The sequence below is a fragment of the Aulostomus chinensis genome, chromosome 13 (genome assembly GCF_037954235.1).
Source record: "Aulostomus chinensis isolate RoL2024-O1b breed Wild chromosome 13, RoL_Achi_v1.0, whole genome shotgun sequence".
NCBI classification, from domain to species: domain Eukaryota; kingdom Metazoa; phylum Chordata; class Actinopteri; order Syngnathiformes; family Aulostomidae; genus Aulostomus; species Aulostomus chinensis.
This window is the reverse complement of record NC_141332.1, coordinates 20,184,931-20,212,500: the sequence shown is the minus strand read 5'-3', so window position 1 is coordinate 20,212,500 and position 27,570 is coordinate 20,184,931. Positions and strand designations below refer to the sequence as shown.

General features: G+C 40.3%; 1 protein-coding gene across 6 annotated transcripts in view; it reads left to right on the top strand.

The window, feature by feature from the left end:
- diaph2 (diaphanous-related formin 2) overlaps nucleotides 1-27,570 on the top strand; it is a 363,855-nt gene that overhangs the window by 296,953 nt on the left and 39,332 nt on the right. For 5 of the 6 annotated variants that reach the window (XM_086222012.1, XM_086222015.1, XM_086222014.1 and 2 more), the window contains 3 exons: nucleotides 3,981-4,116; nucleotides 21,534-21,626; nucleotides 22,528-22,593. In XM_086222012.1, the coding sequence (XP_086078138.1) occupies nucleotides 3,981-4,116; nucleotides 21,534-21,626; nucleotides 22,528-22,593 (295 nt within the window). The remainder of the gene's footprint in view (nucleotides 1-3,980; nucleotides 4,117-21,533; nucleotides 21,627-22,527; nucleotides 22,594-27,570) is intronic. The other variant, XM_086222016.1, reaches the window with a different exon arrangement.

The following is a 27,570-nucleotide window of genomic DNA, read 5'->3' as shown; positions in this document are numbered from 1 at the left end:
TGCTGTAGTGTAAAATTCAAATGAGATATAGCAGTCTCCGTGTGAGATCACTGGTGCAACTGAACTGTTGGAAATACTTATTGCTCTCTCACTGGACTGGCAAACTTGTATGCAGGGGAGGGGAGCCATGCTGTGGGAGATGTATTGTGTTGTGTAGGGTCAAGGAAGAAAAGCAAACACATTTCATGAATTATTGAAATAACAGACCTGGGAAGGGAAATGTTGCCTGGTCCTCGTTGGTAGACTGGACCTGTGGGTTGCTCGGTATTCAGTTTTCCAACCAGGTAAAGACAGAAGAGTACTCATAATCTACATTTTAGATGCAACAGGGGCCGTAAGTGTGATGCATGCTCACTTTATCTTGTGGCCTTGAGAGAGACAATGTGCTGCTTCAGCCGTGTCGTTGATAACCCTACCTGCCACTAAGGTGCCATTATGCAAAACCTCTTTTTTTTTTCTAAATGTATTTATTGAAAAGTTCTAACTCTTAATGCTGCCTGAGCAATACTTATCAAGACTTGCTCATTGTATAGTGTATTTATTCTTTTACAGGAGAATTTTAGGATACATAGTCATAAAAATGGTGTCTGAGTACAGTTTTTCTTTTTTTCTTTTTTTTAAAGGGCTTTAAAGCGATTTCATGCCTCATTCATGAAATGGTCTTTAACACAAAATTATTCTTATACACATGCAGTTTTGTATAACCTTCAATATGGTCTTACAGACATGAAGCAAAGCCTGATGGGTATTAGTGAGCCCTTGCTCCTGACATGTGTAACTCTTGCCACTGTCAATCACTCAGGCTTGCAAAGATCTCGACATTATGATTAAGATGTACACAATAGAATTCAGGAGCAAGGAATACCCATCAGGCTTTGCATCACAAGACGTAATTTAGGGCTACAATGTATAAACAGGCCAATGTTATACAATTAAGAAATGATCATAGGGCAGTTGTTTTGCACAACACGTGTTATCTATGTCTCAATGCAGGTTCCACTAATTTTCTATCTGGTTCACTTTTTTTTTTCTATTGCATCTATTGAATGATAGAGAAATATTAGATCATTTGTTTGTGGTCAAACACTTTTCCATACTTCATGATTCTCAAATGACACCCATCAACTGAAGATAGCCATAATTACATGCATTCGAGAGTAAAAACATATGAATATGTTTTTTCTAATTGGATGGGGTCAGGAGGAGTCTTGTAATATTGTGTGAAGATGACATGCATGATTACTAAAATATATATTATAGGAATTATATCAGTCACTCAAAAGATGGTAATGGAGGACAAATATGATTTGTTTTGAAATTTCAACAATACAAGTTGGACAAGAGAGGAGTGAAGCTGAACATGATATATAATTTTATCCTTGGCTGCAACTACATCTGATAAAGCGTTGCTCAGGAGGTATTAGCACACCACCTCAGAACAAAGCACACTCATCTAGCCTGTCTACGTCTCTGTCATAAAGCCGGTCATTTTAGAATCATGAAATAATGATGTCCAGAAGACATTCTCACAGTAACTGCTATACACATTTTACAATATCCACAGGTCGATGGTCACATGAACAAGACTGAAAATCTCTTTTTGCGAGACATAAAACAGTAAGTTCCTAAATTACGAAAAACGAAAAATACAATCAGACTGTTTTGATCCTTGCATCATATTATATCTTGTGGTATAAAATGATTTAATGTTTCCAGACTTTAATAAAGCCACTTTTCCTTTGGATCCATGTGAACCTTCGGAGCTTAAACTTGTAGTATACTTTTTTATTAAGTAGAAGATCCATATTAATATGAATAGCCTCTTTAATTTAAATAAATAATTAGGCTTTTACTGCGTGATGATTATCTCCACCAAGGGACAGACATCTGACTGTGATTTCTAAGCACCATTTTTCCCCGTGGTCACCTGAAATTATGCTGTGATTCTTTCGCCTTGCACTGGTTGGGCTCACATGGCTTTTTCAAGAGACAAAGCAGATCTCTCAGCTTATGCTCTGATGAGGTGTGAGTCTGGTTCTCTGCACTGAAGATTATTTTGAAAAGATATCCCTCGACAATTGCTTATCACGTCCTCCTACAATATAAAGAGTTGGCAAAGAAAATGAGACTCGATACAACCAGTTGTTGCCAACGGCAAAAATAAAGACTGTCAAAGAGAATGTTAAGGAGTAAAATAAAAGACCAGTGATAACATATTTGTTGCTATGGTAATTAACGTTACAGTTTGATTAGAGCAACATAATTATGTTGCATAATCATGTTTACAGTCAGAATTATTTGTTTGTTTAAAATAATTTTTGCCGGCAGGATTTTATTTGTAATCTGCATAATTTATCTCCTAACTTGTGCGGGAGATGTTTGGCATTGCAGTGATCCAAAATGAATGGAATCCTGTCTGTAGATGAGGACTGAAATCAAATTTGATTTGTTCTGTCAGTGCTGCCAAAACGCACCAGTTAGCTCTTTATGTGGTTCCGCACTGTTCTCACCCTCTTTGATTCAAAACATCAGGCCTAATATAGAATGGCTGTGTCATTTATGCAATCTTTATGTGGCAATAAAACGCGTGCTGATTTGTGAGCGTTTACCGACTTGCAGGAGCTGACCAAGCAAAATATCTCAACTTGTGTTTACACAATGCACATGATGCAAAAAACAGACACATTCCCCATTTTGCTCTCTCTCTCCCTATCGCAGTCATCCTCACATTACTTCTCCATCTTTCTCTCCCCCCCTAGTCTCCCTATGGCCCTCTCCCTCTCTTTCACTGCCCTTGTCATCAAACAAGGAGACACTGACAACAAGGGCTTGTGTCCTTGAACATGGAGCAAAGATCCGCTATTGACTGGCATGATGAGCTGCTCTTTCCTTGTTCCCTCCCTACAATCCCTGTAATCCCTCTGTTTTAGCTGCCAACATGACACACACATCAGGAGTGCAGGGGCATTAGATGGGGGGGTCGGCACTTATTATATCAGTTCACAGAGAGGGCCATGCCTTCACTGACTGACACACACACATTTATACATACCGGGGAACACCAAATATTCAGGTGGTGGCCAACATAGACATGGACTCATATGTTTGACCTCTCTCACTCTCTCTCTCTCTCTCTCTCTCTCTCTCTCTCACTGTCTCTCTCACTCTCTCTCTCTCACTCTCTCTCACTGTCTCTCTCACTCTCTCTCTCACTGTCTCTCTCTCTCTCACTGTCTCTCTCACTGTCTCTCTCTCACTCTCTCTCTCACTGTCTCTCACTCTCTCTCCCACTGTCTCACTCTCTCTCTCTCTCTCACAAACACCTAGGATGGGTCCTGTCATGGGCTGCGCCACAGGCCCGGGATGAGAGAACATTTTGTTGTCTCCAAAGGTCATGTGGTTACATTTTAGTCTCTGTTGGCACAAGTACAAACTGACACATTTGTAAAGGCTGAATCTGTAACGTTGATTATCTCCCTTTCTCTGACTCCTTCCTGACATTTCAGCTGGTCACGAAAGAGAAAGACGATGATATCTCTTTTTTTCCTCTGTGACTAGCACACCGCCGCTACACTTCTCAAAAAATGCCCTGTCCTTCTCGCTTAATTTATTGCCATGCTACAGTACTTACACATGTGAAGAACCACCTACAGTTAATATGTGTATACTGTTTTTTTATGATATTTTATTGAGAATGAATAATCTAGCATTGAAAATATGTAGAGTAAAGCAGGAGTTTTAATGAATAGGCTTGGGTTAGTACACAAGGAATGATTTATTGTTTATTCCGGCAGCTTATCTCTAACTATCATACTCTTCTCAGAATGAAAATTTGCTGAAGGCAAGCTGCTGCCTCTGAACACGATACAGTGGTAAAGACAGTAAAAGAATGGTGGTGGCAGGAACCAAATTCTGATTTTATCTGTGTGTGTGTTTGTGTGTGTGTGTGTGTGTGTGTGTGTGCGCGTGTGCCTCATCAGGAAGCAGTGAAGGAGAACCACAAGAAGAGAGAGATGGAGGAAAAGATCAAGAGAGCCAAGCTGGCAAAGGAGAAAGCAGAGCGGGAGAAGCAGGAGCGCCAGCAGAAGAAGAAACAGCTGATTGACATGAACAAAGGTACGCCACTTCTTCTAGAGCCACCACAGAGACACGCCAAGGCAGGTGGGGAGTTAGGGGGGGAACAAGATGACGGAAAAGGCGGTTTTATGGAATTGTGCTTCTCCTAGATATAATCTGAGAGGGTGGAGGATAATGCGTTGGAGTTCAGGTCATCTTTTTATCTTTTAGTTAGTCTATTTTCACCAGCTGTTCAAAAGAGAGGCTGAAAGTGGCTCTGTCCATTTTTCATTGGCTTTTCAAAAAAGACCTGTATGTTCAGGAGTTAACGTTTGGGTTGGTGCCCCTGACAAGGCACCGGTAGAAAGAGCCCGAGTTGATTTGCAACATTCGTCGCAAGAAGTGTTGAATGTGGAGTGAAACTAAACTAAAATAAGTAATATAACTTATTTATTATACATGTTTATATATTTTTGTGTTTTGCATATATATATATATATATATATATACAGTATGGAGAGAGAGAGAGAGAATTTATGTTTTGTTTTTTTACCAGACAGGTTAGAGACAAGTTAATTCCTCGGAATAAAAAACTTCAAACTTGTTGGATACACCATATGAAGAGCTGAGGTGTGGACTTACCTGGTTAATAAAGCCAGTAGGAGGTGACAGGTTGATTGGTCATGTAAGTGTTGTGTGTAAAACACATGACAACCCATTATCTCCTTGTGTACCAAAATTATTCATCATGTAACTGAACTGAGCGGATTGGACACATCCCAAAAGCCACCGTGCACCTCAGATGATGCACTTTAGATCGCTGTAACAGGACCCAAGGACGTTCTTCCTCTTGTTTCGCTGGTCTTACTGTATGCAAGCAAAACCCAAGAAAATTTAAATTCTTCCAGTCAGTAGACAGTGTGCTATGAATCAATGGAATTACCCTGTTGTCCTCCAGCATTGCCGGTAAGCTATGTATTGATCAGTGTAAGTTGCTGTTGTTTCTACATGAAAAATTAGTGCGGCAGTGTGGAATGCTTGTGTATAGTTTTGCCAGTGACATTGAGGAGGAATTTCAAGCCTGGAGGGACACACTCCAAGCAGTCAGAGTGTTTTTTTGTCTTTTTTTTTTATTTTACAAACTTACATTTTTTTTTTGACAAACTGACTGAGATTTCCACACTTTCTAAATGTCAGCACCAGCCAAGGACCCCTCTGTAGCTTCGCCATATTGGGAAATGTGACAAGAGTCTTCAGTATGCCACAAACTCTCAGAGATAATTGATGCATGCTACAGTTTTTATAAGTCCCTTTTTTCCCTGAGCAGTGACCTCTTTGAAAGCTTCACTTTTAATAATCCAACATGGCTGTGCTGAAGGAGGCTGTCTACCCCTCTTTCTCATTCTGGTTAACCAGCTGGAGAAGGGTAGAGAAGGAGGTATAATATTAAATATTTCTGCCAGAGCAGATTTTGATCTCAGTTTCTGAATGCCATAATACGACTGGAATGAATAAAACATGAGGATGACATGGGCAACATTGCCTGCAGCCTTGGAGATGGGGGGGGGGGGGGGGGGGGAGATAGAGGAGGGGGGGGGGGGATTGTCCTCCAACCAACACCTACCTAGCTTGTTGGTGTCCCAATCATAATGACCTTGCCAGTTGATAAAAACACAAATTCAAGATGTGCTAAACCCAAGCTGCCCCTCCCCGCCCCGTCAAGGTTCTTACCTGCTTTGACAGCACACGATCATCAAACCTTGAATAATTCCTTCCTGTGTACTAACTACTCTTTATGCAGGATGTAAAGAGAGAAAGGATCGTCAAATTGTGAAGCTATGTAAATAGATCCTGTGAATGGAAAGATGCTCCTCTGCCAGAAGTGGGTTCAAGGTTACAGCAGCTGGGTGTTCAGCTTATTAAGATGATTTGAAACACACGTAGCAGGGTATTCAGTATTTTCTGGATGCATCTCTTTCCATTGTCTGTCACTCCTTTTGAAAGTGTCGGCTCTTTTCCTCCCATTTCATTTCATACAAAGTGTCCGTGTACGTCAGATATTTAACGAATATCTTATTTAACTGTTTGAGGCGAATGCTCACCTTTCATGCAGAGCCTCATCCATGTTTATCTGAGAAGGCTGATAAAATCAAGGTAATGTAGGACACAAAGAATCTCTTACACTTAAACATGTACAGTACAAAGCACTTTACATATTTTGCATTTGAAGGTTGAAAGGCTAATGGAAACGCTGAATTAAAAAAAATCAAGTTTCATATAGATGGACAGGTTTCTAGCTAAAGAAAGGAATAAATTGACCTGAGTATACTGTATTTTGTGTTTACAAATCCATTTACAGGAACAGATGGAGTAAACATATGGCCATTGTATTATGAGAATTATGGAGACGTCAATATTTTACCCGTTGGATTATCAGATTTTTTTTAAACACTTTTTGATAATCATACTATTGTGTTTAATAAAATTTCAAGGGTCTATTTTGAGAAGGGATAGGTTTTATGTCATTCCACAAATTGCAACCAAATCCTCTTCACTTGCAAATGATTAATAATGAAATGCATATTTAATGACAGTTTAATTCATTTAGCTTTTACCAGGATGGTGGAGGAGGGGAAACAGACAAATGCTTTTAGGGAACTGATTAAAATAAACATTTCTCTCATTTCCCAGTTGATGGAACTCGGGAATAAGCCGTCTGCAAGTTCAGCAAAATGCACAGTTCTCCAACGAGCATGATTGATAGATGAGACAAGTTCAGAGCTAAACGTGTTTTCCCTGTAAAGTATTAGGAATCCTAATGTAGGAAATTGCTTATGAAATCATTACCCAGTCACCCCATTTGTTTTAATTTTCTCTAAGTGGATTTTCATATTCACTTGAACTGACCAGATGTTCAACATTTACTAAATCACTTTCCTTGAAGGGAAATATCTGTTGAACAATGTAGCACAAACCCAAACTAATGCTTCTGTCTAAAACTGAGGAAGATGGTTCATCGCAGTGGGAAGAGTTTTTTTTCTTCCTTTTTTCATTGCAGCATATGAAAAAAATGTCACAAGGGAACATGTTGGTGTGTCAACAGCCTGCGCATGGAAGAGCATCTGGACTTTCTTTCTCCTCAGGCATTTGTGAGAAGTAGCAGGCCCCTCTGGTAGCATACTCGGCTGGCATCACCAGGGTCAGTGCCCCCGTCTGGGGCAAGTGTCTGCACCCACATGTCAACTTTAGAACCCAGTCAAATCCACTAAGCTTTTAATAGAGCCGGAAAGCCCACATGCCGCTTTGAGTGCTATGCAGCATGGCATAAGGCACATAGGAATAAACAAACAATGAGGGGGGGGGGGGGGGGGGTTATGTGACCATTTTATGTAGTCCAGGCATCTCTCCCAGGTACCTCAGAGAAATAGTGAAGTAATTTGTGTTTGACATGTTTTCTGTCGACTTTTTCCAGACCAAGTTTATTTATGCTGTAAGTTTTCAGCATAGCTAGTGAAACAGTCCCGTTCACCACATGGACCTCTGGAAGTGTATTTTATTGTGACCCGAGGAATATAAAGTTTGGAAACATGTAAGTTTTTATGAATGCACCAACTGTCGGCTATCTTAGGTGACTGCACACATCAGAAGAATTAGAGTGAAAAGGATAATTTGATTGGAAAACAATGTTTTTGGACAATCAAGTACTTAAATTGCCATAAAAGGTTTTATCATAAACCCCCAAAACACATGCACTGGCTCCACAGATGTTGTTTTTATTATTTTGAATGCAAGGCAATTATTCTTTACTGTTTGAACTGGAGCCACTTCTATCTATTCTTACAACAGCTTGCAGACCACAGCAGAATGCAGGCCTTGCTCAGTGGGGCTATTATAGTTGAAAAGGGTTTTGCCAAAGTGTTTGTCTCAATATTACTCTGGAACACACATTAGAATAATCTTAAATCCAGTTATCTTTGATCACACAGCAGCTGGACATTGTCGTGCGTACCGCATCATCTATCACTATGTTTGAAAGACAACTTAAACTCACAGGACTTATTACATTTAAATTTTTAAAAGAAAACAACCACATATTTTGTGACCAGAGCAAATAACCCAGGAACATTTTTTTCAAAACCGTTTTTTTTATTTTATCCTTTTTTTTTTTTGCTGCATGGTTTTCTTTCATTCCAAATACACAATTGTTAAAGTATTTATTTCCTCTCTAATTACGTGTTTCATTGCCATTGTTGTCTAAGTACAGTATGTCTCTCATTCAGCAAGACCTGCTAGTGTGGGGTCTCCATGTCCCTGTGATTCTCTGCAGAGAGCAGTTGGCATGTTGACAATGATGGGCCTGGAGCTTCTATTTATGCATTCTACTTGTCAACCTTTCACACTGTGAGGATGAACTAGTATATGTTTACATAAATAAAAATTGGCTGCACTCCAAAAACATTTCATTTACTAAATATGAGAGAAAAAAAGAGAAGCATTGTAGGCCCTGACTGCGCTAGAGTGGTTGTGTATGTATTATTTTACTGTCAATATTTTCCACCCTGACTTTTACATGTTGTTACAGAATTTTAAATGAATGATATTTTTAGATTAATAAAACTTTAAGATCCACATCCAGACAGCTTTTCTTAGAGGCTCCAAAGAATACTGTGATTCTGTAAATCTAACATGTCCTCATCAGTTTGTTTTCCACTTCCACTGCTGTTTCCCTCCCATTGATGCATTTCTGTTCAGCGACAAGACTGTGAAATTGTTGGGTTTTTTTTTTTATTGTTCGAGCACATTTCAAATTTCAAGCCTGTATTAGTGCGGCATTCTAAACAAAATTGATGTATGTCTATGCAGCCAGCTGACTGGCTGTGGCTGGCAGGGCCTTGTCAGCAGTGACAGTGGTGGAGATGTGGATTGATGGCTCTGTGCGTCTCTGACAGCTGCGGGTAGGCCAGTGCATATGTACCTGCATCGCAGCCATGCCAGCTAGGTGATCATAGACAAGCGCTGACAGGTAGTGGTGGGTTGGACAGGTTAGCGCTCCAAGTTTGCATAGTGTCTCCACAGCAGAGCAGACATGGCAAACAATATTACCAGGGGAGATAGCTTGTGGAGACGTGAAGGTCAGAAAACCATGAAGATAGAAGAAATATTTTTGGGAGAGATTCTCTCTATTTCACGGCTTAGCTTGGGAAATGAAGACAGTATTAGGGAGCTAAAGCTGACCTTCAAGTCTGATACAGAATTTAACAACCAAGGACAGAATGCAATGATGATATATGGTACAGTGCCTATGAATTTGTTGACTTCAACCCCTTTCGTGTCATCCCTTTCTCTTGCCTGTGTAATGGCTTCCATGTGCTGTTATACATACTGTATTTTAGTTTCTGACGCCACATGCACAGATATTTTTTTGAAGTTGGGTGCTCAAGTGTGGGGAAAAAAAAAACACATAGCATAATTGTCTATTGAAATGAAGTTACATACAGTGGAACATATTTTACTCTTTTGCGTATGTATTGGTAAAAAAAAAGAAAAAAAAGGCCACATTGTAACTCAGAATCAACAGATATTTACAAAAGGTTATTGGCAAGAGACAGCCAGAGAACATTTCTTCCTCACAGAGATTTCAGAATCTGTTCTTGATGATTTTCTATTTAGAAAATTATATTTCTACAGGAAAATCTTGACAGATACTGAGTTATACCAAGAGGTTTTCCTAATTTTTTGTCCAACTCATTTATACATCAGGGTTTGACAGGATATTAACACCTCTCGAACAGATTCAATAAAAACAGAATATTTTAATCCTCATTAAGGGAGGCTTTATTACAGAGCAGGTGAATTATACCACATTAATTTGATCCAGGTGTACCAAAAACAAATTTGCAAGGGAGTGTATACGAAAGCTTTTGCTAATTAGTATGAGCAGGTGGTGGGTGAATCACATATTTTGCATATTTTCTTGTGACAGATGACAGGTTAGCATTTCTGATATACAAATACTTAACACATTCTCATCCCATGATGTGAAATAATGCTACAGAGCTAAGAGCTTTCTCCTTGTCAGATAGTCATGCATTTCTCATGCGCATGTTTTCTCCAACACACGAGGCATCTGGAAGAGAAGCAGTGAGTTCATCTGAGTTCATCTGGACCAATACTATCATACCTGGCTGTCAGCAACAGTTCAGGAATGGACGCTGCTCCCCTGGACACTGGCTTTATTAGTGTTTGCTAAAGTGGCTGAGACAAGCAGAGTGGGCGAGAAAGGGGGAGGGGCTTATGCAGCTCAACTCTAAAATTTGAACAGTTATCATGTATTCTAAGTTGACATCATGAGCCAAAGTCAGAAACTACAATGTCATGTCAAAAGAACACAAACACAGAAGTGAATAAGTACAAGTACAACAAGTACAAGTAGCCTTTATTGTCACCAAGGGATCGAGCCCAAGGCGAAATGCCATTACACAACTCAAAGCCTGATACAACTATAAAGTGAAAAGTGAACTTAGTCAGGTGAAAACACCAGGTGCTTGAGCACCACCTGGTGTTTTCCTGTGCTCATGTGTGGGATATGAATTAGTTTGTATGGATGTCACAGCAGAGTAATAAACTCAGTGCTACATGTTTTTTTTGTTTTTTTTTTCCATGCCCTTGCATCTAAGCTGCATCTACCCAGTGCACAGGAAGTGCAAAGCATGCTCTGAAACTCCTCAGTATGGCTTGGCGAATTCAATCATTTCCTGGAAAGACGAGAACAAGGGCACCAGGATTATCTGCTGTCACATGTCCATTCTATAATAACAGCATATTAAATTGTGCTGTATCTCCAGTCAAAATCAGAATTTGCCTCAAGGTGATGACAGACAGAAAATGCTTGACTGCATCTCCTGCTCAGTCCTATGCAAGATGACAAAATATACAAATAATAGGATTAAATGCATCTAATGGAGTTGAAAATTGCATTTTGTCAGTTAAGGTGGCAGAATAAAACACTCATCCTCACAGTTTCACATTTGTAAAGCATGTTCCAAAAATTAGAAGTCACTTGGATCATGGGACCCTGATTAAAGCTGCAAGCAGCGATGGGGGGGCTTCATCATGGAGCAGACACAAGTGTGCACTCACACATGCAGCATCCACTAGGTGTCGCTACAGTACACACACTAACTAGATATTAAGTTGCACATCATGTGAAGAGAGCGTAGTGTAATTTGAAACTCAACAAACACGTGAAGTATGTAAAAGACAGTAACCCACCACTAAATTATTCAGGCCACTTGGAGAAGTACATCACAGTGTGAAAAATTAAAACGCAATCTCATTTTGCCACCAGGTGGCGCAGGAACTAATCTCTCCTGCAAGTTCTTCTTTGGCTTTGGTGAAAATCTCCTACAGTTTTGGGGTAAACCTGCTGACAGACAAACACAACAGAGAGCACGACCCTAATGAAGTTATAATATATGAGATGATGACAAAAACTAACCAGGTTCTATAGGAAACATTGGAATATTTGGTGATCAACACTTAAGTTCATTAGCAGTCCAAGGCAGCACCAGGAAACATTGTTAACATATTTGTCTGTTTGCCTTATCCAATATCACTTCATCTCATTTTAGTTGAAGATGTATTGTAATCATGTCTTTATTTATTTTTTTTGCAGTTGTTTGTGTATTGGCAGGAAAGCCAAAAAGGGAAAAAAGAAGAAAGAAAACACTTAATTAGATTGCACCTGAAATCTTTTAATCACTCTTATCTGTTATCTGAAACTTAATTTAGTTAAGGTCACAGTGGTGGAATCAGATACCTCTATCTTCCCTATTTTCTTTCCCTCTTATCCCTCTGCGTCTCATCGTACTTATCGTGCCATGTGCTTTTCTCTCTCTGCCATTGCATGTGTAAATGTTCTTCTTCTCATTGGTGGAATCAGCTCAGCCACAGATGAATCTCATTAATTTATGGGTGGTTCAAGTGTCTGATCATTTCCCGTCCCAGATCTGGACCTCGCCAGTCACTTTACAGTCAATCAAATGTAATTACCCTCACTACAAAGACCGTCAGAATTCATTGTCAAATCCATTTAGCTTCCCCAGACAGCACCACCTTCCACTGATGCAAACAGCCCAAGTGGAGTTGGTTCAGATGTTATCTTTATCTGAATTCCAGAAATCAGCGTCGGCTATCCAAATGTGCTACTCATTTTACATGGAGAGTCTGCGCCTGGAGCCGAGGCCTAGAATGTTTATGGCTTCCTGATATACTTTCACATGTCAAAGTAGCTTCAACATCCCCTCCATCTCAATAACCTGACTCACCTAAGTGACTCTTATATGAACAGTCACAAGTGGTGAATATCTGTACAGTCAAGATATTGTCAGTATGGCATGAGAAGTTGTTCTGTGACAGTCCCTTCTGTATGAGCAATAGCACAGTAGAGGATGTAGTCCACATTTCTGATGCAGAGCAAGTGTAAAAATCAGCTGAATAGAACTAATTGCCACCTCTTGTCCCTTGCGATATTTCCATGAAAAATGCTTTGAAACTACCCTCAGTGTAGACACTGTTTAACAATAAAGTAGCTTGAAATTCCTGACTATGGCGCCACGCCTTCGTCTTCTACAAAAATATATGCCAACATAAAGCTTTCCATAATTACAAAAAAAAGAAAGCCTTATATGTACGGTATTTTTACACAGGCTAGACATAAAATTATACAGCTGCTCTGACATCACAGCAAAGAGGAATAGATCAACATCAATAGTAGAATATATTGGTTGAGAAGCAGTTGCTTTGAAGAACCCACGTTTTCATCACTTTTAGCTTCATTTCAGGGGCAGCCACCATCAACAGTTACCCCCTGCTGGGACAATGTCCTGCTGTAAGACGAGCAAGTGTCAAGTCAAGTTATGTGACAGTCTTATATAATTGCATCCACCAACGCAAACACTATCAGCCTGGCCACGCCTTAAATTGGGCCCGACCTTAAAATTATATTTTAAAATGATATTCATAGTGGGATCCAAAGTGAAAACACAAGTATGACACAAAGTATTGATATTGCAATTCTAAAAATTTTGCCATGTCTCACATTCAGCAGGGTCACACATCATCTGTCGAATGACACTCCATCATTGTTCTACAAAAATCAAAGTACAAAATCCAGATGGAACTGAAGCTTGTTCAAAATAAAACAACTATATTCAAGTAAATGCACTTCAGTTCTAATGTCAAGTCAAAAGTCAAGGTCATCTGTCTCAAGTCAAGGTCAAGTCTCAAGTCAAGTCAAGTCAAGTCGTGAATACCAACTTGTTTTGCTTCATACGAGTCCAACACCTCTTACATAACCAACAGAAAATGGACAGTAGTGGTCTCCTCTGCTGTGAGGACAAGCTTCCATGGCCCTGCTGGCACCGTGACATGATGACCCCATGAGGTTCCAAGAAAGTGTGTCAAACAGACATCTGTTAGGGCTGGGCTGGAGCTCTCCCTTGTGTCTCTGTGGTGTTACTGGGCAACCTGGTCAAAAGCGGTAAATAGATGTTGATAGCAATTTGGTAATTGGGTGTGGGGTTGTGTTGGTAATAGAAGTCAAAAAAGAATATAAATATATAATTATATATATATATATATATATATATATATATATATATATATATATATATATATATATATATATATATATATATATATATATATATATATATATATATATAAAATGATATAAAATTAATAGTGGAGGGAACAGAGTGTGGTGTGGTGATTACCACATTGCATGCATCTCTCTTTCCCTTTCCCATCTCCCAACCTCCCTTCCCTACTGTTTGGGGCCACTTGGGGCCTGGCAGCATCCATCCAGATGGAGGGTTTATTTTTGTTTTTGTTTGTTTACTTATTCATGTATCCAGCTATTCGGGGCATCGCAGGGGCTTTCGTTCCACCACAGAATGCAAATCGCCACGGCGGCTAATCCACTTTCATCTCTCCCTTGTCGACATCCAACTTCTTTCCACGTTTCCCCCAGTCTCTCGCAGTCAGGACATCTCAATTTCTTTCAGGATCAAGCCTGCAGTGACCAGGCCGGCCAAGCTCCAAAACTTGGCTCTGCTTTCATGCATGTCAAACACCATACAGATCTCACTTTACCACCCACCTTTGCGATCTTCAGGAAGCTATTCTGACCTCGCTCCATCTTTTCTCTTCCCCTTTCACCTGGGGCTCATATTGCAGGAGGAAAGTAGTAGCTGTGATGCTTTTCCCTCTGGAACAGAGGGTTGTGGCTGCATCCCTAATTGAGTTAAGGAGGACATAAATGGGTTTGCTCATCAAGTTGTTACAGTAAAACGACCCAGATCAATCAGCAAGCGAGTTTGTCTTTTTATTAGACATCTTAGCCTTCCATTCCCCTTTTAACTTCTCTCAAGCGGACTAGTAAACATGCATACTCATAACCCTACACATTAAAGACAGGGCCCTGTGTGAAAAGTTTCTCAGGTCATTGTATCAAAGCTTTTGGAAGGTTTTGGTGTTTTGACTGCAGGGAGGTTTTAAAAAAAAAAAAGGTGATAGTGAGAAAACTGAAGACACATCAAACAGGTGCATGACTGCTGTCCTTTGGGCACTTGTGTTCTCTGTGCTCTTTGTAGCAGTAATGGTCTCTGTCTGCCCTGGTCTAAGGATCTGGTGGGACTGCAGGGGAGGAGGGCGAGAAGGGGAATTGACTCTGCTCAGTGCCAGACAATGAGAGAGAGTAGACAGCAGTGTGGAAAAAGGGAATGTTGAGTAATGCAGGTGTGTGTTTAGGTGACTGCGCTTGGATTCATGTGTGAAAGTAACACTGAACAGGTGCCTGAATGTGAGAGATGAGATTAAAAGAAAGTGTGGTTCCTGCCTCTCCACCTGGCCATAAAGCAGCACCCCTCTCCTTCCACCGAGGCTTTTGTTTCACGGCTAATGGTCTAGGTTAATTGCACAGGTGACTTTCTATGGGTGAACAGATGGGCTAAAATGTGTTCAAAAACAATGCACGGCACAGAAAAAAAGAGGAAAAGAGTTCCCCTCCTCTTTTTGCTTCCCTTTTCATCTCCTCAGCTAGTGTTGTGGAGAGTGACTGGGGTGAAGTTGAACTCACAGTATTTCTCTCTGACGGTGGTTTCAATTCATCAAGCACAAGGCCTGTAAGCCCTCATTAGATCTCATTACAGAGCAAATTAAACTCAGTATTAGGCTACTGAAAGAACAGTGGAAAGGAGACATCTCCCTGATGTCCAGCGTTTCTTATTTAAAACACTTCGGTTAGAGAAGCGATTGCTATCCTTATTTATATTCACAGGATAGGGAGCTATGATTGATTTAAATATCCCACTTAGATAAATGTCATTACGCTGTTATAACACGCCAGCGTTGCCATCTGTTTTTGTGACATGCAGCGCAGGATATCATTATTTTCCATTCGATTAGAACCCCCACACCCTTGACAGAAGCCTTTTTAGAATTCTAGAAATTATTTGTTTCATTTTCCCCCCATGAATCATAACGCCTGCATGTGAACCATCAGAAATTGAGTTCTCAATCGATCGGCCAGCACAACATGCTGGAGATGACAGATAGCAAATTGAATTTATGAACAGGCCTTGTTGACACTGCTGCATAATTATAGGAATGTCATGCCTTTTGGTGTTTTCTGTAAAAAAATAAGAGTCCAAATCAAGTTTTGGATGATTTGGTGAAAAGCTGTGTCATGTTTTCAGCTGCTATACACAATAATATGCTTGTTCGATTGTTGTAAATGGCCAATCTTAATGAGCAGGGGGAAAAAATGCTATTGATTTAATTAGCAATAAATTTATTCAAGTCCTGACTGGACTTTGACTAAAGCTTGAGAGTTTGCACACAGTCTGATAATAATGGATAGACTCAACTGGATTTGTCTGTCCTCGGTAAATGACCTTGACATGAACATTCTTGAAGTCACCCTGCTGGCATTAAATGGTGAATGATTTTAATCTCCCTCCTTCTATTTATCCATCCCTGCCGTTTTATTTGTCAAATATTATTCAAGACATTTGACCTAGAAAGTTGAATTAGTTAACTATACTTTTATACTTTTGCGTTTGAATGACTGTAAATGTTCAGCCAAGGTTTCAGTAGATGGTGAGTGGATGTGTGTCTGTGCTTGCCGTGTATGTTTTAGAAATAAGTCAGTGTCACAGGACTCAGGCCGTCAGGTATCAAGAAATGTGTTTTACAACCTTGTGTCTTGCCTCGCTCCACTAGGCCCTCTCAATAACCCACTTCACCACATGCACTACTGCACTCACAGGAACTGTCTTCTCTTTTCTCCCTTGCTGCCCTCATTTTCCCCCTCTCACTCTGAATTCTGCCTCTGCCCCTCTTATTTTATCCTTTACATCTTTTTTCCTCAATAGTGCTCTGTATCAGGGTTGGGTACTGTTCACCCTGGAAACGAGCCATATGAAAAAAGGACAATGCAGGTGTAAAATTTATCAAAAACTGTCTACTTAATGGGAGACAAAAGGGTCACTCCAAAGGTGTGGAGTCTTCCCAGGGACAGGAACAGGCAGATGTACCTGACAGGATCAAACGCTGTTCCACAGATGCTCAACAGGCTGGTGAGTTGGGAGGCCTCTGGAGAAGAGAGAAGTTTTCAGCCTCCACAAACCGTGTTCACAATAACAAGGCTGAACATTGTCGTTGTGGAAAACATTGAACAGAACGAAGAACTTCACCTTGCGTTGAGCTGCATATATGTTCCCTTGCATGATCTATAGCTGCATCTTTTTTCTCTCTACATTCACATTGGCAAAGCGCTCGCCAACACAGCACCATGCACGTTGCTGACAATCTACTTGATGCAAATAAATGAAAACAGGATACATCTGTGAAGAAAGCGCATCTATTCTGTACGTGTCTCCCTGTGCAAGGTAGCAGTCAAGTCAGGTGATGGTGGGAACAGCAGCTTCTGTCAGGGAGTTTCAAACAGTCCGTGCAAAGAGGGCTGCAGACAAATGCGGTGGATTGGTTGGGGCTAAGGCAGCCCATTGCTGACAGATAAACCTTTACAGCTGAAGCAATTTACCTAAATGACTTGCCAGCCTCCAATATATCCCCCCTCTTGTGCCCTCTGTCAAGTTCTGATCGTGACATCTGTAGCATTGTAAATGTGTAACACATCTGGAGGATTTGGGGCCTTTCATAAGGAACACCTGTGTGGTGATTAAGGCTTTTACTCAGCGTCTTGATATTCTACACTTGTGCAGACCAACTAGTAAATTAATTACCTCAAGATGTTGCGGAAGGTGTCGATGCCTCCCTTAAGTTTTCTCATCCACGGAGGGTTCGGCTTCTTTGGCACTAAATGCAGGGAGGCCACTGTCAGCTGCTGACAAAGTGTGCTCTCCTCTTGTGTTTGACCAAGTGTTTCCTCAGACTAGCTTGCTTGAGCTTTGCATTTTGCATTGCATGTTGCAGCCAGTGTCAAATTGTTAAAAATCAAATCAGTTGTGTTCGTCTCTGCATTGCTCTGACTTGCTGTGACATGAACAGTCTGCAGCTGTCTTTGCTTCTATTCTATTGTTATTCTTTCATTACTCATTAATTATCAGTAGCTACTTATACACAGTACTTTAAGTGTGAGACTGCTGCTGAGATTGGTGAATGGTTGATTGCTTCTTTCATGTTAATGTAGGTATTGTTTTTACTTAGGAACTCTAATCTCCTGTTTATAGTTTTCATGCCGGTCCTGCTGAGTGAACATAGCTTTTGTTATCCCTCCTAATGAGATAGTGCTGCTCTGAAATATATTGCAGATTGAGCATATGGCCCAGCCTCTGGGTCCAGGTAACACCTGATATTCAGGTCAAGGAGGGTGGTAATTTGAGACTGTAAGTTGGCAAGAATGAAAGAGACAGATATTGAACAAGCACACTATTTCTCTCTGGGAGAGTTTCACAGAGCTTTATTTCTGTTCTTAAAGATTTAGCTGTTTAAGAAAGTACCTAAAAGTGCAAAAGCCACTACCGTGTCCCACACTTCTGGAAGCTTTAATAAGATCATTACAGGACCCGGAGGCTAACTGTTGAGGTGCCCAAAAGGTGTTTCATCACCTGAAGGGTTTGTCAATGTCTTGGGTCTTAGCCCATCTTAACCCATTTAGAAAGCAATTTCCTGTGAGCAGAGGGGATCTTTCCTCTTGAGAAAGATCTTTAGGCATAAAAGGTTAGCTTTTCTGTAATTCCTCTGCACGCAATCTACCACTACTGTTAATGAGAAGCGGATGAATATTTGCCCTAGGTTTAACAGCTCAAAATAAGACAAGAGCGAGTTGCTTAAACAAGGCAGTAATGTCTGCCGAGTGGGCAATGTTAGAATAAGAGATAAAGAAAGTTTGCTTTTAAAATTACTTGCATAAATGTGCTCAAGTCTAATAAAATTCAGCATTGTTGTTTTTCTGTTGATGGTTGAAGTATATATAGTATTTTAACCACATGATGAAGGGCAAAAAATAAATGAGGCTCAAACTGCAAAATAATAAAACTAAGCTACTTCATTCACTGATCATTGGCAAGGCTCCATCCCCTCACTGCAAACGTACTCTTCCTCTCTCAACCAATTACCTGCGCCGGCACTCGATGATTGCACCGCAACATCGCCTTGCTGCTCATTCAAAGGAATGATTTCCAAAGCTTCCTCTGTTGTGTATCGTTGTTTTGCATCTTAAATTTGATTTGTATTGTGAGTTTTTCATGTTTGTTTTCAGGAATATAAATTTACTCCATCTCAGTCTTGTCTCCCTCCAGTCTCCCCTCATTGGGGGGGGGGGGGGGGGTTTACACATTTTTTAGAACAAATGCTCATCAGTGGCTCCCGAAAACTTGTGTCAGTTGTGATGCAGATGACATCATGCACCGAGAGTTTTTACCTGGTTTAAAAGTGTCTGTTTGAGTTAAAGATGGAGCCCAAAAGGACGTAGTTAATTGAGCACTGTTGGGTGACAAGGGAGTATGTTTCCCATTTTAGTCATTTTGTTTCTTTGTGTCTCCTCTTCCTGAACCCAAGTCTACCAGGACTCCGAAGTCCTGGCCATTACAAATGATGAATTGTTCTACAGTTAAGCTAGAAGTAGGACAAATTGATCAAAGTGTCAGGTGCCCCCTGTGATGTCTAGGTCTCCGTGAAGACAGCAGTGAAAAAGGAGCTGTCAAAAAGTTTCTTGTGTCAAGGTGGTTGTAGATAAATGTTTACCTGCCACTTAACACTTTTTGCCTTTAGTCAGACTCACAAAGTGTCCTTGCTATCCCACATAAGAGGTAGGAGTGGCTAAAGATCTTGGGAGTTGATAGTTGCTGCTAGTTCGCCATATTGTACTTGAAATCCAAAGCAAACAACTCCAGCGCCTTCTCATTTTAAACCAAAGAGCTTGCTATCTGAGGTATAGAGCTGCAATTTAAGATAAGCACTACTTGGCTCAGATTTGGTTTTGTTCTGATAAAGCTGGTCTAATTAAGCTTGATTTAATCTGGATTGCTTTTAAGTACAGCACACACCGATAAACTGATACTTTGATTCCAAATTGGGAATGACTTGAGGAAGAGAGAGAGAGAAATGAATTACATTACATATGAGCAAGAGTAAAGCATACTCCCTTCTTAATTTTACTCAAAAATGATTGCAGTCTGGCTGCTCCTGACTTTTCTCCTAGATGGAAAAATATGTCATTTCTGTAAGGAAATCATACGCCATTCAGTGTGAAAACTTTTTCTTTATTCTGAATTCAAAACATGATTACCCCTGTGTAAAAAAATCTTGTGTACTGAAAGTTGTCTGTGCTCACTTTGGAAGATTTTTGCTTAGAGTGTATTTTAGGGAGAATGGAGGAAAAAAAAAAAAAAAGTTGCCGTGGCCCTGATGGTAAATATTGGGGAAGAGCAAGTTCACTCATGTATGCAAAAGAATTGATGGCCACGTCTCCAGCTCCACAATAAGTCACCCTAATGATCCTAGTTTAAAATAATGTCTGTTCTGGACCAGAATGATAAAAAGGGTGCCCCTCTGACTCATTAGTATTGGGGCGTAAAGATAGATGACCCAGATATAGAAACCTATGCTTATTTTTGAACTCCAACTCCAGTGAGCGGTTTCCTGTATGTGCACAGTTTGGGCACAACTTGTCACGCTGTTGGCCTTGTAGCATTTAAAGTGTCTCCTAGTTGTCTCCTCAGCCATGCCGAGTGCTTAGCTCTCAGGTTTCATGAATCTACACAACAGCTGCAATGGTAGGCAGAGAGAATGTTTTTTGAAGGCTAGTCCTGGTGGAACAATGATAGAGTGCTCAGGTATTGAGCAGCTCCGCTCTAAATCTTTGTAAAGAGCACTTTGCTCCCCTACGTTAGCCACAGAAAGAATATCTGTCAATGACCATCAGTAGATGCTTTCATCCTGATGTTCCTCTGCCTGTATTAGCTGCATAGTTCTTAGTGTATTTGACTTTTCTCCAGCTGTTTACTGAAAAAAGACAGGTTAGTAATGTTGACAAGGAGTAATAATTAAGGTAAGATTATTACATTTGGAAAGAGAAATGGGTACTTTTCAAGGTTGGAATAACATACCAAGAAAATGGGACTGAGAATCAAATTATTCCGCCATGCATACATTTCACTCAGCCCCAACCCAGCCTGGCGTTTAGCACTGGTTCCGCAGTTCCAATGTGGTATTTAACCCAGAAGTCTAACAGTGTGCCGTCAAGTCATAATGGTGGGCAAAATTACAGCAAAATCAATTAGTATCTGGACTGACAAGAATGCAGGCTTGCCATCTCAGCTGTCTGTTTCTTTATAAACCATTGATTTTAAGAAAAGTCCACATTTGTGTATACTGGGACAATGCAGGAGTGAAATTATATCACCAATAACTCTCTCAACTCCAACTGAACATGTAATCCTCTGACTGAAGTTGAATATACAAATGTCAATTTTGAGCTACTGTTTTTATACAAGTTAAACCAAAGTATTTTGACAGAATTGGTTTGTGTTATGCTACAATATGGCTAAAGCAGATAGCTGTGCACTAAGATTATTGTTAAAATTGTATTTTATGCTTTATGCTTTAAATAATTGTAAAAAAAAACATTATTTAAATGCTGCCTATTTAGGGTTTTGACCACTATCAATAATCTTTTGACAGTCACGTGTACTGGTTGGTGCAGGAATTTGTTGGAGAGTTTCAGCCTTTGGTCTCATATTTATGCAATGACTGCTGAGTATGAAGCCTTTCAATCTCATTCTCTTAAAAAAACAACAAACAAACCCTTGAATAGACCCTGAAGCCTCATGTACAAGTATTTGTGTGTGTTTATATGTACAAAATGCAAGGCATAGATTGTGTACTTAATGTTGTGCTGATGTATTTCATGTCTTGTAAACATTTTGCTTCTATTATCTGTCTAACAGAGGGAGATGAAACTGGTGTGATGGACAGCCTAATGGAAGCTCTACAGTCTGGAGCAGCCTTCCGTGATCGAAGAAAACGGACACCACGCAACGGTAAGGCAGCAAAATAGCTCCCCCCTATATTTTTCATAGGGGAATGCTTTGCCGTGTGTCTCATCTGTCTACAGGAAGAAAAAAAAAAAAACTACCTACCCTGACAATGTTGAGAATTTCCATGCAAGATAATTGTCTGTCTATCAAAGATGCTTTGCTCTCCAGTTTGCATATGATTCATGATCTATGTGCTCGTATTTCATATAGGAAATCACGCACATACAAACATATATCAGAGAACCACACGAGGCCTCGTGCAGGTCATTAACAATGCCATTCAAAAGGCTCTAATTACAATGTTGCCATGCTGGCTGCGGTTGGACTAGAGCTGAATTAGTATAATCCTGGTGTTAACATATTTCATTCTGCCAGGATGAACGGCCAGTGCCCAGGGGAGGCACACCTACGAGGAGTGTCAAGGTCAATTGATATTCAAGTGAGAGTTTCCTCAGGAGCCACAGGTGCAATAAAAATAGTTTCAAGGCCGAGGAGCAAGTGAAGTCTGAAAGTGTTTCAAGTCATGTCAGAATTATGATCACCAAATATTTACTGTGGTATAGAATTGCATCCTATATGCGTGCTGTTTTGTTTTGCATTAACAACATGCTCAGGATGTACTGGTCAGACCTATTCCAACCTGCAGTGTTCAAATAACATACAAAACAGATAAAGATCCTTGACTTTCATCACTTTTCCTTCCAAATTCCTTTTTTTTTGTGCGTGGGGTGGGGGGTACTGTGGGTTCCTGTCTGCATCTAAATGTCTGGGTGCAGGTTTCTTAGCTTCATCCTTGCCTAAGATCTGAAATGTCTCATCTCTCATGCCTTTTTCTCTTTCCTTTTTTCTTCTCCATCTTACCCTTTCTTCTTTTTCTTCTGTTTTATCACTACCATTATTACAGGTGATCAAAGCCCTTCCAGTCCAGCCTCTCGGTGGCCGGCTGCTAACTATGGTTACAGAACCCTAGGTGTGTCTATTTAACTACCTTTTTAACCCAGTCCCAACACCCACCCCCTGCCTCTTGCTGCACTTCTTCTGGCTGCATAACTCACACATCCTTCCTGTCAAAGCACTCAAGCTGAGCTTGTCTACAACATGCAGAGTCTTGTGCTGAGGTATTGCACTCAATGTAGCAAATAATTAAATGTTCAAAGTTATGATAAGATTAACTGTGACTATATAACTGTAAAGGGATCAACTGTTAAAAACAACGTTTTGGAAATTATTCCTATCTAATCATGATTCTGAACAGTCATGGTGACAACATGTTTCAAAGTACAAAACAGGTAAAGTATTACTTGAAGTTGCATTTTTTTTTTAAATGACACATAAAGTGAAATGTCTATTTTTTAGCTTTTTCAAAGACCATTTAAGGATCACCATAGGAACAGATTGTACCGTAGGCAACTGCATAGCTTCCAACTTTACTCTTACAGTACCTTTATTGCAAAAGATAAAAAAGAAAACAACATGTTATTTCAAGTCAAGTCATGATTGCTGAACAAAAAAGGGTCAACTTTAGCATGACACACTTTGCATCATTAATGAACAGATCTCAAGTTCAACAGTAATCTGTGACTCCCGCTTCAGTTTCTTCTGGTTAATGAAAAATTCTAGAACATCAGTGGATAATAGAGTGGCCCTTGTGTTGGCCTCTTGATCCAGAATATTTTCAGATGTAACAAAAGTATCACCCTAGTAGCAGTTATGGCCAACTAATTGAAAGAAATATTAGAATAGGATCTACTGTAATGTTTGCATACAAGAAGCAGAGCTTTCATTTTCGTGTGCAGAAGAGGTGCATTGAATACATTAAAATGCACAGTTTTTGGTGCACTCAGCATTATATCTTTATTGTAGAACAGCTCCAATCTTCTCATCTTCCTGTTCTTCCTATAAAGCTTTACTGTCACAGCATGATATCAGTTATTTTCTTGTTTCAGTATTTTAGAAGTGTTCTGCTTGAGAAGTCTGTAGACTTCTATGCTGCGGCCATGCCCAGTGTTTGATGTGTTGCCTGAAAGTCCATATTATACACGCTGAGCTGTTGCTTTTGTCATACCGACACCTGCTTTGAGAGGACACTGGCGGTCTTAATTGACTTTGGAATGTTTCACTTGCCTGCAACCATCTACGGACGTGTTCGCTGTGTGTATGTCTTGCTGTGATTTGTTGAATCTCTCTTGCATGTCCATGTACCTGACATAATGATGGTGTATGCATGATTGAACAGTATGCATAATTATGTGTGTATGTATGAGTGATGTACATTGCATTCCCAGAGATTGATTTGATATGAATCTTCATACATACTCAATCTGACGCAAATAGATTCTTTTTTTTTTTTTAAGTATTTGGTACAATGTAACCCAGCCCTTGTAAAATTCAAAACAATATGGTGCAGTATACTGCGACAGACTGGCGACCCATCCAGGGTGAACCCTGCCTCTCGCCCAATGTCAGCTGGGGTAGGCTGTAACCCCCGCCACGCTTAACAGATAAGCACTTATATTAAACTGAAATAATGCATTTCTGGTATTATTTTCAAAAAGAACTGAGAGAGAAATGGAGACATCTTATTAGGAATCTCTTTTGTAGTCAAATGAGGTATTGTTCATTAGAATCTGCCCACAAACAAAAATTCTTCTTATGCTCCTTGGCTTCATTTAACAGTGTTGTGGTTTGGGTGCTCAAGTTTGACCATGCAGAGGAAGATGTCAATACTACCTTTCATGCTTGAAGCTGCAAGTGTTGCTCTCTCCCACAGTGACTCCATGGCGTCTCTGAATGTGGGTTCGGAAGATTATTGACACTGTATTTCACCGGTCTTCGCCATGTTGTGCATCAACGTTTTGCAGCAACAGCTTTCCATCTTTCTTATAAAACCTGGACTTATTTCACTCTTGAGCTTTATGAGTGTTTGGAGGAGCAACGTCAATTTCTTCACTGTCTGTCAACTTTTGAGGGGAACGAAGAGGTAGCCGGGAGCGAGCTAGCGAGTGGGTGTTGTGTCAGAGAGAGGGACACAGGAAAAGAACCAAACTAGCATCAGTCCACTGATGTCAAGAAAGATGCATATGTGCGTCATATCCAGATGCATCCATACACTAAGTCCTGGATCTACTTAACTGCCATTCACCACCAATTTTTCATTGATACAGGCTCTCTTAACCTATGTAGACTTGCCTAACTCATAAATCATCTCAATGCATCAGTGCCCCCCATTCTTTGAGTATTTGCTTTCTCAGTGACTTGCGGACTGACAGCATTTAGTTTTCTGAATTTACTGGTAGAGAAGGCTCTGTAAGCAGTTATATCAGACAGTGTGCCAAATCTATTCACTCCTGCTTGTCATGTCTGTTGTAATCTCACGCTTTAAAGCGTGATTAACCTCCTGCCATCCCCAAACAAGCAGCGCACACCACATTGAGTCCCTCAGAGTCACACAAGAATCCTTGCTTACGTCAAAAGAGTTCATTTAAAACCAACTTGTTGTTCTCTGTAGTCCTTCAGGCTAAACTATACTCTAACAGACTACCTCAAGTGTCAGGCTGAACACAATTCTAGGTGCCGCCAGTCACAATTACACCCATTTCCAGGAGCATTTCCTATTACCTTGTCTTCACTTTGTGTAAGATGGAAAACCTAACCTGGAAGGCTATATTCATGTGTTATGCAATTACACCAGCCAGTCCAAATTCATCACACAGAAAATGGATAGATAGATGGACGGAAGCACCTTTTTTTGAGTTCACTTCAGAAAGGTAATACCTGAAGTATTTTGTCTGGAAGCTGACTGGTTGAAAATATATATATATATATATATATATATATAAAAAACAGAGTTTTGCACAAAATTAAGTAGTACTCCAAAGTTAGTTAGGCTGCTTCTTCTCTATCTCTTATTCCCTTTCTGGTGAAACAGTTACCTGGTTATCTGTCAGGAGATAGGTGGAATGGAAGCACTAGCCTCTCATACATCCTGGCTCATTGATTTTCGGTCAGGGATGAAAGCCAAAGGCTCAGTCGGTCTTTCATGCGGGGGGGCATCCCAAAAGACACATCAATCAGATTCTGAATAGAACCCAGCCCATCTTATATATTTACTACCTTTTCAACACCATTACAATCCCAAACCAGAGCCTCTCCATTTGTCTATCCTCAATTGTCTTGCTTCACCTTCACAATTCCATCCATCAAAAGTTCCCTTATCTGTTCTATATAATAAGTCTCTTAAGGACTTATTTGACATTGAACAGGTGGGGTTGGTTGTATTAAACCTATTAAAAATGGAGATGCAGCAATATAATGCTTGTCAGGGTCCTGGAATCTCTGCCCAACTTTCTAATCCCCCAAAGCTTAGCAGTTATTTCAGCCGGTCAGACCAGATGGTGGACCCTCTGTATGTTTAATGAAGATTACCTATTTTCTCTCCTGAAACTTGAAATGAAAGGAGATGAATGTGGAAAGAGGTGAATGAAAAGACCAAAGGGAAGCATCCAATGAAGGAGATGCGAGCAGTGGTGAATTTCCGATTTTTATTGTAGATACCCAAACGTCATTTGGGGCATTAAGGATATGATAATACATTTAGTTATTGTTTCTGATCTCACTCTGATCCTGACAACCAATTTGAATTTTACTTGGCATCCATCTTCTCATTGTCCCCTGATGTGGGTAGAAAATTACCCATTTGTTTCTCAATACATCATGGGAAATGAAAGTGATTGCTGTTACTTTAGCAATTAATTTGCTCACACATATGTATCCATCTTGTTACTTTCATGTTTGTTGTCAACCTCTCCAGCAGTTTCCCAGACATACTTTCACAAGCTCGTGTGTTATAGTCAACAGGGAGTGTTGCTCTTGGGTGTCTCTGTGATGAGGGCTAAAGCCCTTTGCCTTCACAAACTCCTGGTTTCCACTTCAGGGTGTTAATAGATGTTATTCATTTGGGTGCCCCCGGAGGCAATCCCACAGGAAGTGGAGCTAACGTGATTGGGGAGGAAGAAACCCAGAGGGTGTTGGTGCCTCATGCTGTAGCTTGGATGGCTTAGCAGATATGAGATACTAAAAGAGCAGATGAGAGTGCAGTTCTGTAGAGGTGTGCTGTTTGAAATCCATCACCTGCTTCTCCCAGATAAGGAAAGGAATGCTAGGAAGGAACTGAGACATGGACAGCTACTTCATTTAAGATTTGGTGTCCTTGGGCATCGACAAAGCCTTTGTCCCTCCCATTGACCCACTGGGCCTTTCTTTAGACCTGATCAATGTTCATCCATGGCTGATAACCCCCTCATGGAAATATAGATGAAGATTTTATGTACCATTTGGGTGCCCTTGACGCATAGCTGATTCGCTGTTTGACTCTGCCAAGAGAGGATGTAAAGTAAGTCAAGTGTGACATGGAGCCATTTTGGGAGGATAAATAAAATCTTAATAAAACGCAGTCAATCTCAGTGGACACCAGGGGTGTCATGTCCCTGTCCCCACTGTTAAGTACCCCCTAAACCTTTTTGCTGTTTAAATTATGCTGAAGAAATCTACTTCAGTAAAGGGTAACAACAGAGAGATGTCTGGATGCCCGTCTCATGCCTTTATCTCCATTGACAGTCCTGTCTTTGAGAAGCCGGATAATGGAATCTAACTTTCTTCTGTTTATGCTTAATTATTCCAGAAAGGAGTTCAATTAACTTGAGCAATAATTTACATTGAAGTCCACTATTATCTTACTTTATTTGTGCTCCTGCCTGTAGTGGACCGTCAACGAACAACTGCCAAACAAAAATGTCCACTAACTTATCATATTCAGTAATATCCTGGAGCGTGCTGTGTTTTTCTTGCTCACTCCCAAAACAATATTGCCTTTCAAGTATTTGGGCAGTTATGAAAGGTCATCCTGAGTGTAAATTGTCAATAGTGAATCAATTTCAGAGGGCAAATA